General features: G+C 41.7%; 1 protein-coding gene across 23 annotated transcripts in view; it reads right to left on the bottom strand.

The window, feature by feature from the left end:
- Positions 1–18,796, bottom strand: part of PPP1R12B (protein phosphatase 1 regulatory subunit 12B) — a 206,036-nt gene that overhangs the window by 185,455 nt on the left and 1,785 nt on the right. For 6 of the 23 annotated variants that reach the window (XR_011535276.1, XR_011535277.1, XR_011535278.1 and 3 more), the window contains exon 1: positions 15,742–16,156. The exons of 3 other annotated variants lie outside the window; for them this stretch is intronic. Coding sequence is in view for 14 of the 20 variants with exons in the window: in XM_070602191.1 (XP_070458292.1) it covers positions 15,742–16,032 (291 nt within the window). In the remaining 6 variants the exon portion in view is untranslated. Of the gene's footprint in view, positions 1–15,741; positions 16,159–18,796 lie in introns of those variants that run through there. 14 more of the 23 variants (XM_070602179.1, XM_070602184.1, XM_070602198.1 and 11 more) reach the window with 8 other exon arrangements.

Below are 18,796 nucleotides of genomic sequence, written 5' to 3'. Positions count from 1 at the left end.
ATTGTGGTAGACGCAGTTAACATAATGGTGAGTAAGTGAGGCACGGTCCCTGCCCTCCCAGAGCTTCCAGTCTGGTGAAGGGAAGACAGCCAATGAAAGGAAAAACTAGAAGACGAGATAACATGTGCTATGACAGGTAAGCCATCAGATGCCAAGGGAAAGCATGGAGAAGTACCTAACATGGGAAAACAGGTCACGGGTAAGCCACAGGGAGGCTCCTTACAGGCACTGACATTGAACCTGAGATCTGAAGGATGGGTAGGCAAGGAGAGCGACAACAAGGACTGGGGACGGTGGGGAAGGAACTGTACTCAAACTTGGAGACAAGCGAACACGATGTGACTGAGGAAGCGAAACGTAGAGGGAAGGACAAAATTCAAAGTTGGGATCAGCAAGAAGTAAGACTGCAGAACAGGGCAGTGACAACCAGTGAAGGATATTAAAGAAAGCATGCAGTGTTTAGCTCTTCTCAGCCAAAGCGCAGGAAATGGTTGGAGGAGGCAAGAGTAGAAGTGGGGGAAGCATTACGCAGACTCTCTCTGTAACCCAGGTGGGAGCTAATGACTTGGACTGAAGTAATGGTGAAGAGAACAAATGAACGTAGACAGACTGAAGAGACACTGAAGAGGTGGTGACCATAAGCTCAGGAGAGGAGGTACGCACATGTCTGTTCTGCTCCCTACTACATCCTTGTGCTAATGAGTATCTAGCACGGAGTAAGTGCCGAATAAACACTGTCAAATAAATGAATCAGGAAAAACAGGAGTCACAGATGTTACCCAGGTTTCACATAACAGCTGGGTAGAGGGAGCTGCCATTTACTAAGACATGCAACACAGGAAGAGAAGCAGTTCATATAAAATGTGCTGAGTCTGAGGTACCTGTGGGCCATCCAAGGACAGACAACAAGAATGCAGATGAGTAACAGTTATAAAGCTCAGAAGAAAAACAGATCTTCCTGGAAACGTAAAGTAACAGCAGCCTGAGTGCCTCAGTTAAAGCTACAGTTGATAACTGGCACTTCTAAACATACCATGGGTGACATCACTCCAACAATCCTTTGAAACTTCCGAGGGTTATTAACTAATGGTTTTAACATCAAAGGTATCAAAAACTTAATATCCATTCCTGACCCTTAAACTGTTAGAAAATAATCTCTTATTTCTTAACCAAGGTGGTGGTAACTCAAGCCTTTGCATTATAAAAATCCATTAATTCGTATATTTATGATTTATACACACTTTTCTGTATGTGCATTAAATTTTGCAATATAAAAAGATTTTTAAAAACCATAACAAACAAGAAACAAGGAAGTTCCTTAATCAAAAGAAGCTATTGAAAACAAAGTAAACATCTTTGAGATGTTTAGGAGCTATACTAAAGATATTTCAATAAAGAAAAAAAAATTGACAAAGACGCCTTCTATCACTATTATGATTCAACACTGTTCCAGGTTCCGGTCAAAAAATGAAGACCAGAAAAGAAAGGTTTAAATCTTGGAGTCTGTGCAACAAATGGTGCTGTGACAACTGGATAGTCACGTGAAAAAGAGTGAAGTTGGACCCCTACCTCACAGCACATGAAAAATTAACTCAAAATGGATCAAAGACCCAAATATAAGAGCTAAAACCATAAACTGCTTAATAGAAAAAATGATGTAAATCTTCATGACTTTGGATTAAGCAATGGTTTCTTAGATATGACACTAAAAGCACAAGCAACAAAAGAAAAAATAGATAAATCAGACATCATCAAAATTTAAAACTTTTGTGCTTCAAAGGTTTAAATCTTGAGGGGAAAAAGACAAAAAAAATCATGGTTAATAGATGCTAATATCTAACTGGAAAATCCATAACTTCATAAAACTGGTAACATAGCTCGGTAAGGAATCAAGTAAATAATGCTATTCTTTAAAAATAGCTTTTCTAACATAAGTTAAAACTGGTTAGGAAATATAATGAGGAAAATGCCATTCAGAACATCAATAAAAACAACACGATACTTCTTCTGACCAACGTGCCACGGTAATGTAAGATGTTAACACGAGGGGAGCTGAGTCAAGAGTACACTAGAACCCCATGAACTAACTCTGCAACTTTGGTGAATCTAAAATCACTCCAAAATAAAGTTTACTAAAAAACAAGAACATGAAACAAAATAAAAGATAAGGACATGAAAAGCAAGCCACAGACTGAGACAAAATATTTATAATACACACTTGACCAAGGACTTGTATCAGAAAATATCAAGCTTATGTAAGCAGCAAAGCCAGGGTTAGAAGCCAGGTATTTCTGATTCCAAACTCACAATCTCAACCATTTTGTTATACTAACTCAACATCATAACGGTCAATATTTACTGAGTGCTTACTATTACTATGTTTCTATCAGATCTTCCCAATCATATATTGTGTTACAAATGGGTTACAAGAGTGACGCAAAGATCTCTTCAATGAAATTTTGTATTGCTATTAAAAAACGTTTTGCAACAAAATTTAAAACAGGTAAAATTATATTTAATTTGTATGGCTCCCTCTACAAACTTCCTAAATTTAGTAATTATAATTTTGGTACATAAAACTCCACTGTCAGAGAGCATGCTACAGTGACTCCACAAAAGAGCTTTGTCTTGATCTTCCTATTGAATCATTTTAATCTATATTTTTATTTCAATCTACATTGTTTGACATCAGTGAAGTTCTTTATTTTGCATGTACATGTAAAACATACTATTTTTCTATTTAGCTTGCTCTAACTTTTCCACAATATCTCTAACGAGAAGATATGCATGTTTGTCATGATTGTCACCATGGTCCTCTACACCGTCACTATCGACACATCTGCTACTATTAGGTGCTCCTAAGTAAACCATAATTGATTTTGTTCATTTCTCGATGTTACTCTTGGTCTATTTACTTACTGTTAATAGACTGTAATGTTAACAATTAGCCAAAGTCTGATTTTTAATAATTTTTCTTATCATTATATTAAGAAAATAAATTTTTACCCCAAACTCCCAAGTCTCCAGTTTACTAAGTGTGCTATGCAAATAACATCGTTTTCTCTCTATGCCATGACATGAAAGAGGTAGGAAGCAATGCCTTGGGCGTGATCTCACACCGAGTAAATACAGAACTCTTGACGTGTAAAAATGGAAGGAGCAATAGAGAAATCTCCCGCCACAAAATGGTATGCATGCAAGAGGCCTTCTCAGAGCCCACAGCAGGTCTAGAGGGAGCAGTGGACCAGCCTATGAGAAAGCCGTGTAATCTCTGTAGAAAACTAGGAGCTTCTGAGTCAGACAGACCCAGGTTCAAACACCAGCATGACCTGTGAGACCTGGGTCAGGGCCAGCACCTTCCCTGACTCCACTTCCTCACTATTAACTGGAATAATCCCACCTACTTGGTGGAGCCGTTGATGTAAAAATAATTTAAAAAAACAAAATGCATAGTGCAATACTCGGTATACAGCAGACATCCAGTAAACAGCACTTACTAAAATTATGACACACCGTGAAGTTATACTATGTTAAAATATCGTAAAAGTTAACACGGCCTGGGCAAGAACAAAGAAAAATAAAAATAGTTGATGTTTTAGATGGTATTTATACTATGAATTGTTTTTTCCTTTACATAATTTTGCTTTAATGTTATCATGTTGCTTGGCAGTAAATACAGAGATGGATAAACCAAATGTGAAACCAATACTTAAAGAACTCAGATTAATTATCTTAGAATGTGAATAGTTATCCCATGATGTGTCTATTATATGGAAGTTTTTGAAAGAGAAATACAACTATAAGGTATCAGCCTTCTTCAAAAGAATTTAGAGAATATTTTGATTTTTCTCAAGTGATCAAATTTCTGCTTGATATTCTTTTCTATTTATGAAAACGTGTTTGCAAGAGAAGAATATCAAGCAGAAATCTGATCATTTGTTTTATAACTAAAACATTTCATTATATTTTATTTCTGTTCCATGCTTATGGTACTCTTTTAGCTTCTTTCTAGGCCTCAGATTTCTCTTTCGTAAAATAGCAGAGGTGGATCAGGTGCTGTCCTCGAAGGCTCTTTGTGCTGTAACGTCCTGGAACTTGACCATCCTGTAACAAAACAAATGCATATGGCTAGTCCTGACTCTACTGTTCAGTGGTCCTGTGGCGGCCCCAGAGCCGAAGCCACTACTGACTCTTCTCATGGAGCCAGTGAGCCCAAAGGGAGCTGGAGAGCTTGGAAATCCACAGGAGAGACAGCAAACTGATTAATGATTTGGAAACTGATCTTAAATTAAAGAGATGATCATGTTTATTAGATAAGAGAAGGCTGAGGACAAAGACTTGATTATTTAAAAATATACAAAGGCAAATTGTAGATAATGATCAATAGCCTTTCTCTACTTTTACTATGAACAGGATAATAGGAATTGGATTCAACGCTAAACAGGAGCAATATGGACCAGATTTTATCTTTAAAACTATGAGTTCCCCAATAACTGCAGAATCCCTGGGGGCAGGGACGATGCTATCTTTGTATCCCAGCATCTACTCCAGGATCTGGCATCTAGCAAATGCTCAATAATATGTAGCCAAAAAAAATTAATAAAGGATCATTGGAATTTTTAAAGATCCAAACCACAGAAGTGCATTATAGACAGAATGGGAAATTTCTCTTCTCTTGATATTAAAAGAAGAAGAAGAAGGAGATAGCCTTCTTAATAATTTAGAAACAGAAAGATAAAACTCACTATATTCCAAAGTTATATCCCTAAAAAAACCCTTGGGCCTTGGTGATCCTGTCACGGACTGGCTATAGCACAGAAAGAGCTGAAGCATGGCAAACAGTTGCCACGCTCACCTGAAAACCGAGGCCAAGCATCAGTATGCTGCCAGCTTAAATATCTACCAAGCACTTGGAGTTCCAGCAGTACGCCTCTCCTGATCCCAGTCCAGCACAGCGGTCGCTGGGACGTGGACGGATGGGCCTTCTCACTGGGGGCCTGTACTGCAGGGGCTCTCCAACAGGTGAAATGCTTCTCAACAGATGGCACACAGCTCGGTCATCCTTCAAAATCATTTTCCATTACCCCTGGTGATTTATAATGAGGTGAGTCATTCTTCTGACCTCATTTTTCATCTATTTACTGTCAAAGGGGAACACTCTAAACACGGGGAGGAAAAGCAGCGCAAGAGGCATGATTATAAAACAGGGAAGCAGCATCCGGAGCACCCAGACCCAGACTACCTCGCACTTTAATGGCGCATCTCAGCTGGGCCAACTGGCTTAAACACTAAACAAATACAAACAACCGAAAAAAGAAATCTGGCAAAAATACTGCTGAGAAGCAAAAAACAAGCCAACCTGTTTCCCATGGAAAAAAACACAGTTCATAAAATCGTACATCCTACTGTGAGATTCACATTCAATTAGAGGGGCAGACGTCTCCCCAGCCTCAAAGAGCACAACGCGAGCCTGCCAGTCCAACCTCCACAGGAATGTTCCACACGTCACTTCCATTCTCTATGATAAGCTCATCATTTGCCCACAGCTGACTGCCCAAAACTGATACACTTAGAATGGACACTCTTCTCTGCGAAGCTATCTTCTCCCTTATATGGTAGGTGTCTGCCTGCAAGGAAAGTCTCTCTCTTCTCCTCATGCAGCCAACTGACTCTCTTTTTTTAGTTTTATTTGGAGGCTTTCCTTGGAAATTTTCTTTCATAACGAAGCTCAAGAGCTGGTGGTGATCTTGGGGGGCAGGAAACCATATCACTGACCTGGAACTTTGAACAATATTTCAAAATAAGGGGAACCTCAGTTAAGGGTTAACAGAACAGATATGGAGAGGTGATGAAGCTTACTCCACTCATCGTCACTGACAAACAGCACATGAAGGGCCCTAACCTAAATTTGCTGAGCACCATGTCAAGCCTCACAACGGTCAATACACTACACCTATATCAACCACTTTATCCACAATGTTCACAATTTACATTTCTTGAACTGATCACTGGTATCCCAATTAGGAAGTCAACACAAGAAGATGTGATGATAATTAGAAGAATTAATTAATTAACAGAATTCAGGTCTAGACAAGACTGGCTTGAAACTTCAAAATTCTGTTAGGTCACCAATGGCCACTAAACCACAAAGAGAGCGAGATCTAGATATTATGTCTCTCAACAGAAGTATGTGCCACCACCTATGATGTATGATTGCCAAAAAGTTCAAATCTGAATCAGACCAAATCTCTAGATTTGATATTACCAGTTCACAGAAAATATAGGAGACAAAAGAACATGTTAACACTATAAGCATGCAGTCAGCAAAATCCAGATTGCAGGAAATTCCACAGTACAATCGAGTTTTGCAACAAATAAGATCCAGAGGAAAAAAATGAGGAGAAAACTATAGATTAACGGAGTCTTAAGATACATATGAACCAATGCAAACCTTATTTGAATCCTAATTTGAATCAGCCAACTATAAACAAAAATCATGAACCATCAGGGAATTTAAACAGTACTGAATATTTTACCATTTTAGGGAGTGAGTGCTTAATTTTTAGGTGTGATAATGAACCTGTAATTGTTTTTATTTAAATTTCTATCTTTTAGAAATAAATATTGAAATATTTACAAATAAAATTATGTGCTATCTAGGATCAGCTGTAAAATAATCCAGCGTATTGGGGATAGGGGGAGAAGGACCTATAAATGCAACTAGATTGGCCACTAGTTGATAACTTTCATTATAATATTCTATTTTCTATTTTGAAATATTCCATAATAAAAAAGTTTTTAAAAAATAGAAAGTGGATTATGAGACCAAAAATTCATATGTAAAAGCCAGGTTTTATGCCAAATCTATCATGGATATTCAGAGCAAGGAACTGTAAAATATTTTCCCAAAACTGCATTAGAGTATGATTCCAACAGATAGTCATAGTATTACAACGTTTAACTATACTAAGTACAAAATCTTTTCTAAATTCTTACATAAACCCATCCCATAACTACAATGTAGCACAATATTGCATTAGAAACTACATACAGATCAATGTTCAATATTGAGGACTAAAGCTTCAGTTTTCCAATTAAACTGATCCATGAAACAAATGTAAACTTTGCATGTCTGACAAAATGTCAATCCCCCCCAAATTTACTCAAACTGGTTATAATCTAAGATTTAAGAAACAATTTTTGAAATTATACTTCAAAAGCAGGAAAAACCCAACACATTCAAAGCCAAAAAAAGTCAACAAATTGAGCAAGCTTCAATTAGCAATCCAAATGAGGTTTCAATTCCTTGCCCTATATAAAATTCTGGGTCAAGATCTTTAATCTGGATTTATTATTACTATGTTGAACCACCAAAGATTTATTAAAGATCCCCAAACTTCCATCTTTCACCATCTTTAGGTAGAAAAATATAAATATGATCACTTTCATCCATAAGCATAGAAGAAAATAGTCACAAATACTGATGAATAAATACTTCCCTCCAAATCCATCTTCCCAAGAGCCAGGAAGCTAGAAAAGAAAAGCACTATGTAGCCCATTTCCTATTACAAATGATCACAGGAACCAGCTATTCTGGGGAGTATTCCCAAAATTCTATTTAATCCTAAATGTATCAACTGCTAAGTAACAAGTAACAAGCAGCACAGAGTCAGGCACAGAGCGGAGGTTCAGCAGAGGAATGTGAAAGAATACATGGCAGGACTGCCTATTGGTTCCAACTCCCTAGCACTGTTCCCCTAAGGCTGCTGTCCAGGGACAGTGCTAACGTGTGGGAAATGGGCCAAACCAGAACCGGGAAATAGAATATTCTCAACTAGCTAACCAGCCCTTCAGTAACGGGAAGATAACTTTACTGCTTCCAGTGTCGGGTTTAATATCCTAAAATATTTCTAACTCATAAATAACGAAACCACTTGAACTAGCCAGAAATCAGCTTTTCAGGGTCTTCTCATATATTTGGGTGATGATTTACAGTTATAATCATAGTGATGGTAGACATTTTTTTGTTGTTGTTCTAAAAGTCAACAGAAAGACTAACCTAAGTTATCCTTAATAGGAAAAAACTTCATATAATCTCCACAAAAGTCCTCAAAAACATCTTTCCACTGAAACTCCCCTTTTGAAGGTTATAAATGACCAAATCCAACAGGTTTTTTCAGGCCTTCTCCTCAATTTCCTCTACTCTATTGACCAGCCATTCCTGGAAGCGCCTCAACGTCACTGTGCTGTCTGGGCCTCCTCTGTGTGAGCTGCCTACTGCTGCTGTAACAAACGACCACGAACTTAGGGGCTGAAAACAACACGTTTATTATCTCGCAGACGTGGAGGTCAGAAGTCTGAATTCAGTCTCACTGGGCTAAAATCAGGTTTTCCGCAGGGTCGATTCCTTCTGGTGGTTCTGAGGGCAGAATCCACATCCTTGCCTCTTTCAGCTTCAAGAGGCCACCCGCACTCTTTGGCTCATGGCCCCTTCCTCAAATCACTCCAACCTCTTGCTTCTGTCATCATATCTCCAACTACTGACTCTGCTCTCCGGCCTCCCTCTTATAAAGACCCTTGAGATTACCCTGGGCCCACCTGGATGATCCAGGTTACCCTTCTTATCTCAAGATCCTAAACTCACTCCCATCTGCAAAGTCCCCATGACCATGTAAGGTAATAGACGCACAGGCTCTGGGGATCAGGACGTGGTCATTTTGAGGGCACTGTTCAGCCTACCATATACTCCTATGGCTCTAACTTGAACTTCTGCACCCTCTGCCAACCATCTCACTGTGGTTTTTGCTCTTCTCTATTATATTTTCTCCCCTCCTCTTCCACACTATTGCTTCAACTCTCACCTTTATGTTAATAGCAAAGTCTGTCATTTGAAATATGAGAAAACTGGAGCCTAGATAGGGAAGCGATGACTAGCCTTGAATCACACAGACGTTTACAGGATCGTTCTACCTAGATGTCTTCAGAGGACCTCAGCCCAATATTGGACAGAATCCCATTTCTATCTGAATAACACGATTCTTGCAGACTCACAGGTTAGGACTGTATTACACCTATGTTTTCTTTTCTCATCTCCATTCTCTCGGCTGGTTCTTTCATCTCTGCCTTCCACTCATTCTGAAATCCAATGCGTCTTATATTCCTAAAATACTGCTCTGGCTGGGTTAAGCCCCCTGCTCCAACCCACAAAAGTTCTCTACTAAGGACTCCATCAAGCCTTCTCGGCCTCATGTCCAACGTTCAAAGCCCTTCAGGACGTCATTTCCACTGCCAGCCCTAACCCTCCAAACACATCCATTAGGACTCCCTGAGTCCTCTGCCTACACCCCACACACATGCCTTTTCTCTGCACACACTGCTCTATCATCCTGGACTGCCTGTCTTTGTCCCTCCACTTAGGAGTACATCTTTCTTTGTGTACCAGAGAACTTACTCTAAAGATCACCGTTTTTTTCCAATCTATCTCCAAACTAGATTGTGAGTTCCTTGAAGGCAGAAACTGTACCTATCAACAAGAATACAAACTTTAGCACAAACTTACAATCCACCATTAGGCATTCAATATTAGTTGTAAATTAACAATATAATAAAACTCCTAATAAGGAAAATAAATATATTAGAGCACATGCAAACGATGACATATTATTCAAATGTCAAAATGTTACTTTCAAAGCATATTTAATGATATAGGAAAATGATTACAAAGAAAATTAAGTGAAAAAATCAGGAGGCAAAGCATATGAAACTAATTTTGTAAAAATATTCTTATATTGGGGCCGGCCCCGTGGCCAAGTGGTTAAGTTCTCACACTCCACTTCGGCGGCCCAGGGTTTCACCGGTTCAGATCCTGGGCACGGACATGGCACTGCTCATCATGTTGTGCTGAGGCGGCATCCCACATGTCACAACTAGAAGGACCCACAACTAAAAATACACAACTATGTACTGGGGGGCTTTTGGAGAAAAAGGAAAAATAAAATCTTAAAAAAATTCTTACACACATATGTATAAACTCAATATAATGAATATTCAAAAAAAACCCCTGAAAGGAATACACTAAAATGTTAGTGGTATTTATCTCTGAGTAGCCTGATTTTAAATCATTTTCAACTTTTTCTTTATAACTTTATTTTCTAATTTTTTTTTACAATGAGAGGCAATACATTCTAGTAAGAGGCAATATAATACAGAGCTAAAAACATGGACTCATAATCAAACTGCCTGGGCTTAAAAAACCTGTAGCTGTGCCATTTATCAGTGTGTGACCTTGGGCAGTGCCTCAGTTCCTCTACTTCTGTAAGATCCAGACAATCATATAAGTGCCCATCTCACGAGTTGTGTTAAGTATTACACACCAGTCAACACATTAAAAGCACTTAGCTCAGTCCTCGGCTCAGAGTAAACAGCACACAGTGGGAGCTCTGTTACTACGACTACCATTACTACAGCTCCTATTAGACGTTACTAGTATCATTACTGCCGGTAAAAAACGACTTACCACTACATAACTATTAAAATGGCTTAAAGATAATACCAAGTGCTGGTGAGGATGCAAAGCAGCTAGAACTCATACATTGCTGGCTGGAATGCAAAATGGTGGAGCCACCTTGGAAAACAGTCTGGCAGTTTCTCTTACAGTTAAACATTCATTGCCACATGACTCAGTTATCCCACTGCCAGGGACTAAACCAAGTGAAAGGAAAAACTACGTTCACACACAAAAGCGTATGCGAATGTTACCCATTATTACCAACAAGTGGAAATGATCCAAACGTCCTTCACCTGGTGACTGGATAAGCAAACTCTGCTACATCCACACGGTGGAGTACACTCAGCAATAAAGACCAAGGAGCCACTGACACATGCAGCGACATGGATGCATCTCAAGGCCTTACAGCAAATGAAAGCAGCCAGGTTCAAAAGCCTTCGTATTTTGTGATTCATCTATATGGCACTGTGGTTACAGGAACAGAAAATTGATGGGGCCTGCACAGTGGTGCAGCGGTTAAGTTCACGTGCTCAGCTTTGGTGGCGGGGTTCACAGGTTCGGATCCTGGGCATCCATCTACGCACCACTCATCAAGCCATGCTGTGGCAGACATCCCACATATAAAGTAAAAGAAGATGGGCATGGATGTTAGCTCAGGGCCAGTCTTCCTCAGCAAAAAGAGGAGGATTGGACGTGGATATTAGCTCAGGGCTAATCTTCTGCAGGAGGAAAAAAAAGAAGAAAATTGATTAATGGTTGCCATGGGCTGGGGGTAGGAAGAGGAGTTGGCTACAAGGAGCACAAAGAAATCTTGCAGGTAATGATAATGTTCTATACTTTGATTGTGGTGGTGGTTGCACAATTGTATGTGTGTCACAACTCATAGAACTCTAGATTTAAAAAAGGCAAATTTTACTGTACATAAAGTATACTTTAATTTAAAAATACTTAAAAACAAAAATAAGCAATGTCTTAAGCCCAAATGATAGTATATAGCTACTCTACAAGACTTTAAGAATGGGAAACAAAAATCTGGCAAGGAAACAAAAGTCACTCACATCTGTACTCTCAAAAAAACAACAAACCACCATAAAAATAAGCCTAATTTTCAAATCTGACTTTGAGGTCTATTATGAGGTTCCATTATGGCATGGAAACTTGGGACTAATACTCAGAAGGCAAAGGGCCAGTGCCAAATAGGGTCTGATGCATCATGTCATCCAGTCTGAAGAGATAAACTACTACAGTGACTCAGGATGACTGCTCCAGATCCACAAGCACGAAGAAGCCAACAGTATCTTCTTAATCCCTCTTGCCTTGGGTCCTGACACTAAGCAGAACTCATCAATTTATAGGGTGAGGCAAAAGTCACTTCACAGACGGAGCTGTAAGAGGAATAAGTAACGAACTTGGAACAAAAGAGAAAGGGTTAAGAAGGCAAGTTTTACACAGGGACAAAGAGAACAGACTAGGGGTTACCAGGGGGTACGGGGTGGGGGTGGGCACAAAGGGTGAAGAGGCACACCTATAAGATGATGACAAATAATAATGTACAACTGAAATTTCACAATGTTGTAAACTATCATAACCTCAATAAAAAAAACAAGAACGCAAGCTTTACTATGCCATACAAGTCAGCACACACACATGCTGTTTTGTATTGAACACATTCTATCACCTTAGCCGTCCTCTGTCTCACTCTGAATATAAATTTCTTTGCTTCTCATCTGTCCCTATCCCTACCTGTGTTCCAGAGAAATGGATAATTTTATTCTCTGACACTACAGGGTCAGACTGGGGCAGCTCTAGAATGACAGAGGCTACTAGGAGTAGAATTTCAGTCTGGGGTGACCCTGAGGGTCCAAACTTGGACTTGGAAATGTTACAAAACCCACCTGAATTTGTGAGTCAAGTGTAGAAGCACCGTAGTCTCCCAGGTGCCCCTGCAAGGGGAGACTGTGCAGACGGGTCCAGAGACAGGATCTGTGTGGAAGGACCTGAGCATCCTCCACCACACTCAGAACAGGTGTAAGTGCCAATCCTATACATTCTGAAGGAAGATGCAGGCATTGGTTTCAACAAATCCCAGAAAATCTCCTTTCTGAAAGTCAGCACTTGCCTCTTACAGCAGACCAGTAACTTGGCAGATACAGTTTTAAGAGCACGTATCTAGACCCAGCCAGCCCTGGGGGTCTGGAAGTTAAGAGCCGGCACCCTCACTGCTGCAGCCCGGGTTCATTTCTCAGTCAGGGAACCAACCCCCCATGTGATAGTTGTCATACTGCGGTGGCTGTGTGTTGCTGTGATGCTGAAAGCTATGCCACCAGGATTTCAAATACCAGCAGGGTCACCCACGGTGGACAGGTTTCAGTGCAGCTTCCAGACTAGACAGACTAGGAAGAAGGACCTGGTCACCCACTTCCAAAAAATTGGCCATGAAAACCATTTAAATCGCAGAGGAACATAACCTGATGTGGCCCTGGAAGAAGAGAGGATGGTGCAAAAAGACCGGGCAGGGTTCTGCTCTGCTGCACACGGGAGGATCCCTAGGAGTTGAAATCGACACCACGATACACAACAACAACATCTAGACCCAGAGCGCCCAAAGGCACGATGCTAAGGATACCAAGAAGATAGGTGCTAATGATCAACCTTGCAAAACAAATAAATAAAAAGAAATTTTAAGAAGTAGCAGCCCACCCAGAATTATTAACTCACACTTCATGCCCTATAACGTACACACATAAATAAAACGGGAACTCCTCTGTGAGCAAACAAGTGCTTTGGGATCAACGTTTTGTCACTGAAGACTCTAGGACACTGGGGCATACATGCCAGAGCCTAAGTTACTTGCCCTCGTTTAGTCAGTCTGTGTAAGTCCCCCAGGCTTTCATGAGAGCAGGCCTAACCTTTGAGACACTTCTCACCCCAGTCTATTTCCACCATTATTAACAGGCCCCCGGTGCTTATTATCTTTGACTCAAGCACCTCGTGGCCTAAGCAAAGGCTGCCAAGAAAAGAAGGTCTCTAAGTCAAAAGTGGCATCAAGGCACCACAACCTGAAGTGCCAATCATCTACTGTGACCTTGTGGGAGGAGGAGAAAAATCGTCCCCCAGTATCACCTGGGGGCTTCTTCCAACACGCCAAGATGATAACCACAGTTGGTCAAGAGGCCAAGGCCGCAACAAAAGAGAGAAAGGAAGCACTTATCCTGATAATTCACATCATGCTTGTATAACAGACGGATATTTTAACTAAATAATTCAGATACTTGTACCACTCTCCATTTCTCAAAAGGACAGTCAGTCATAAAGTAGGTTGTTCAGCTACTGGAGGCTCCAGTCTCACATTTGGAAAATAATCTTTGATGTACCTCAAGGGTTCTTCAGACCACAGAGAAACACTGTAACCCTGTGGAAACTGACTTGTAAACGGGCTCCTGAGCCAATAAAGGCCCCTTGTCTTGATTCAAACAAAAAGACGGTTTCTCAACAGAAGGTTTGTTTGACCCCAAATCTTCGAGTAGCTTAGTCTTTAGCTGAATTTGTCTAGTATTGAGTATACCTATTCAGTTTAACTCACGGCCAGTCCTGTACGTAGGGAGGAATGCCTATGCTGCATTTGCAGGTGTTTAAAAAAAAATTCCATAGCTGACGTCTCCTTCCTCTCCTATTTCCAGAGACAACTGAAGGTGAGGATCGTATTAAATGAGAGAAGTTGCACTTCACCATCTGGGGGCTAGTTAAGAGAGAAGGAAAGGCACCAAGGAGGTCAGTGTCAGGAGAAGGGATCAGAAAAGTGGCCCCTGCTATGGCAAGGGGGATCTACCAAGAGTGACCTCAAAGTAGGTGCTTTTCTAAGGGTGTGATTAAAATGTGTATGGCTAGCAGAGTCACCCTAAAAAAAACAGGGCTACTGAGTTTCACTAAGAAAACTGCGCTTTGACAGTACAGTGAGTGATTCAATAAAGGCACACGCAACTAGAAAGCTGGCTTCCATTTCTCCGTCCTCTAGGAACCCAGGAAACGGTTTCTTCCAGAATACAGATTTCAAACTCCTTAACAACCCAAACACATTTAAAGAAATAAAAACACCTTCAGAGAGAGTTCAGAAATTTAAAATAATGAATGTAGCCCTCCTGGCATCTATCTTATTTATATTCAGCACCTTATCAGGTGGGATATAAAGCTTTGGAATTTAAATCTGAAAAATCCATGCCTGAGGGCAACTTCCCTCCTTTCTAATCTTGCACAAGTAACAATCTTCTGAGCTTCAGATTCCTCGTCCGTAAAATGAGAGTAACACTCCCCACCGCACCTACTTCACAAAATCACCGCTGACACGCGTATAAAATAATTCTTAAACAGCAAAGGACTATTCAAATGCCGGCTAATCCATTCAGGGAAGTGGTATGACACAACAGAGAATTATTATTTAGAAGTGGATTCTCGTGGCAACACATTCACTTTGCACAGACCGCAGAAGAAAAAGAGGAAAGATTAAGAGTGGGTGTCCCGCTCTCCGCTCCCCAAAATAACTGATGAGGTTCCCTCTGGGGAGGGAGGGTGGAGCCAGTTACGACAGTCAGTATATATAGAATGCTGTCGCACACAGGAGAGAAGGAGAGGTGTTATCAGCAAGCAGAGAACTGTCAAGTTCCCCACGAGCCACACACTCTAGCCATATATAGGGCGTGCGCTCTCTACAGAGGCCACCCCACAACGTGAACCCAAGCGACTCGGGGGGCTGGCTCTCCATAGCAAGCCCTTAGGGAGGGAAACTGCAAAGAGAAAACAGGACCCCACGGCGAGGAGGGCAGGGGCGTCCCGGGGGTTACAGCCTGCGCGACACAAACTGTGAATCACAAGTGAGCAAAACAAGAGGCGCGGGCTCACACGGCTCGCCCCGACCCCGCACGAACAGGGCTTTAGGACCTAAAACATTCTAGGATGGGGCCGCCCCAGCGGAACACTGAACTTTCCGAAAGGCCCCCGGGCAGACGACGCTGCCACGCCCACGAGGGACACAGTGTCAGGCACCCCGACCCGCGCGAGTGAGGACGGGGGAGCCCCGGGGACACCGGGGACCCAACCACCGGTCACCATGGCAACCGGGCAGGCGGAGGGAAATACAAACCCTGCCCGGCGGCGGGCGACACGGCCCCCGGGGGCGAGCCGGCCGGTGACACCGCGGCCCGAGTGCCCCCCCCGGCCGGACCCCGGGAGCCGGTTACCTGGTGCAGGGCGGTCAGGCCGTCCACGTTGACCGTGTCCACGTCCGCGCCCCGCGCCAGCAGCCTCCGCACCTCGTCCGTGTCCCCGCTCGAGCACGCGGCCAGGAACACAGCCCCGTCCTCGAAGCGCACCCGCGGGCTCCCGCGCCGCGCCCCCGGCCGCCGCCCGGCGCCCCGGGGCTCGGCGGGCTCCTGCTCCGTGGGCGAGCCCCGCCAGCGCCGCAGCTGCTCGGCCCGCCGCGCCCGCGCCGACTCGGCGCGCTTCCCGCCCAGGTGCTCCAGCTCCGCCATGGCTCGCGCCCGCCGCCGCCGCCCTCCCGCCCCACGCCGCGCGGGCCGCTCGGGTCGTCCGGCCGCCCCTCAGAGCGCCTCAGCCGGGAGCAGAGGGCGGAGACGCGCGCGCCGCCATCTTTACTCGTCCCGCCCGGCCCCGCCCGCGCGCCTCGGCGTCCACACGCACGCGCGGCCGCTCCTGGGCCTCGCGGGACTTGTAGTGAGCGCCTCCGCCGCCTTCGGGACTACAAGTCCCGGGATGCAGCGGGGCGGGGGGCGCGCCGGCGGCTGTGCCCGAGCGGCGCCAACCTCTCCGGACACTTGGAAGTCGTCGTTTATTCTTGTTGTGACGCCCACTCAGCTTGGCTCCCTGATGATCACATCGGTCCTTCGAAGTAGAAGAGGGGTAGTAATTACTCCTAGTTTCATAAAGTACTTGAATGACGCAAATCCATGACTTGGTTCTAAATCTACGGTTTTATTCCCATTATCACGTATAATCCATTAACGTGTACTGATAATGTAAACGTAAATGTGCGTGGGGAGGAGGGGCATGCACAGACACAGACACAGTTACATATTACACATGAATGTTTCAACGTGACATTTATATTCCAGGCCCCGAAAAGATCCTGCAAAGGATGCGTCCAGGTCTAGTGGGAAGAGCATAAATTTAGATTGAATTCACGTCCCTAGACAAGCGACTTGACGTCTCCGAGGCTGTTTCCTTATTTGTAAAGTGGGAATAACAGGGTAGTAGTGTGGACTAAATGAGATAATGCTGTATATACGAGGATACCCAGTACCCTAGCATATATCGGCTCACAATAAATATTAATTTCCCTTCTTCCTTCCTCCTCCTTCTGTACCCTTTCCATGGATCTTAAATTCTTAGGAGACAGAATGGATGTCTCGTCACCCATGATTTTTTTCCCCAAAGCTACAAAAACATACTACGGAGCATCCTAAACTCCTAAGACAGCAAGTAGGACATTCTCATACAAACCGTGAACTTGATTACAATACCTATCAGATCGATGTAATAACTATACGTCCCAAGGCCTTAGCCCTGGACAAAATATAATTAAATGTGTTATCTATATTGAAAGAGAACATAGACAATTATTAGGTTCTTTAAATTTTTCTGTATTGGTTTGAAATTTTTCATTAAAAAATACCGCAAAAATGATTAGGTCATTGTAAAGGGAAACTTTATTATATTCTATCACCTGAACATTTGCCTGTGCCTCAATTTCCCGGGGTGAACTGAGGATCAAATGAAAAGTGACATATAAATGCAAAATATTATGTTTAATAATGTTGTCTATCCGCAATATGCTTTAATTAGGTATTTGTAAATACTTTATAAATAGTAATTGTCTTACAGCATCTTTGTGAACTGTGAATAACAATGTGATTAAAAATAAGGTGTAATAATGTATAGTTTATACAGCCTTGTTTACCTTGCTATGTCCATTAATTCACAGTCACCATAGAACGTGTCACGCATCATCATTCATTGCAATTAAAAATTCTGTATGAGTTTTACTTTGGAACTTGTCAACATGGAACCCCTTATTATTCCCACTCAGCCTCTTGCTGATAATTAAAATTGCCCACAAACTCTAAAATAGAACTCTCCCTATAGGATAAAAGAAACACTGATATCCAATAAAATAGGAAATGGTACTCAGCTAGAAGCCTAACTCTCTTCAAGAGACATAAGCTTAACTCTGCCAATCTGGCAAGGAAGTCAAAACGTGAGAGAGGAGCAAGGCTTTGGCAGAAAGCAAATTGCTGAAATTTCAGGAAGCACTTCTCTGACAGCAACCCATATGCATCATTTCCATATTATGCTCCTGGTACACCATAGCTGCTCAAAAAAAGTATGTATCATGGAACTGTATTATTTTACTGACATACTGGTTTTCTAATAAGGATTTTTACACTAGGGTAAAACTTTCAGGAATCAATAATGTTACATTTCTTATGGCTGTGTTCTTTTTGCATTCAAAATCAGAAAAGAAGAACTGTCTGGTTCCAGGTGTATAAATAAGCTAAAATTGGCTAAGCCCAGGTTAAATCCTTGCTTTCCCAAGAGTTGTGAACTTAAATTTCAACAGGAAGAAATTCCGTCTCAGGAAGAACTTCCTTACCATATCTAATTTGCTTTTTTCCCCCTGAGGTAGTTAAGAGTGTAGTATCGTCTTTGCAGATTTTTTAAAAAATATAAGTAGCTAAGATCCTTGGATAATTTAAATGCATACCCACCTGGAAGGAGAAGAATGTATTTTTCAGCTACGCGATTACAGAAAGCAGTAATAACTATTATAATCTGATTAACTGGTTCAGCCAAAAGAAAATTTATGCCACAAAAAATACAACAAATTAATGTATGTATAATCGTTTGAAAAAAAGTTTTTCAAAATTAAAATCATGTAAGTTTTTCTGAAACATCTTCCCCCAACCACGGCTCTCTGAAAGCAAACTTATACAATCAGCTCATTAAACAAACATGATAGTTTAGGTTTCCCATATAAATACTCTAAAGAAAATATATTTTATATACAAGTATATCCTGACAAATAATCCTGTGTATTAATAAAATACAATTTTTGTACTTTTAAATGCACTGAGCTTGCTATGCTGCATATAAATTCTGATATAAAGTGATGAAATTTTTATTAAATAATAATTCTCCACATCTGCACTTAAAAAAATAAATTACAATATTAGAATACTCCGTTTTTAAAAGCAATGACACCTGTACACAGTTTACGAA

Source organism: Equus przewalskii, chromosome 31 (genome assembly GCF_037783145.1).
Source record: "Equus przewalskii isolate Varuska chromosome 31, EquPr2, whole genome shotgun sequence".
In the NCBI taxonomy this organism is placed as follows: domain Eukaryota; kingdom Metazoa; phylum Chordata; class Mammalia; order Perissodactyla; family Equidae; genus Equus; species Equus przewalskii.
Note: the sequence above shows the minus strand (reverse complement) of the source record. Positions and strands in the feature narration are given on the sequence as shown.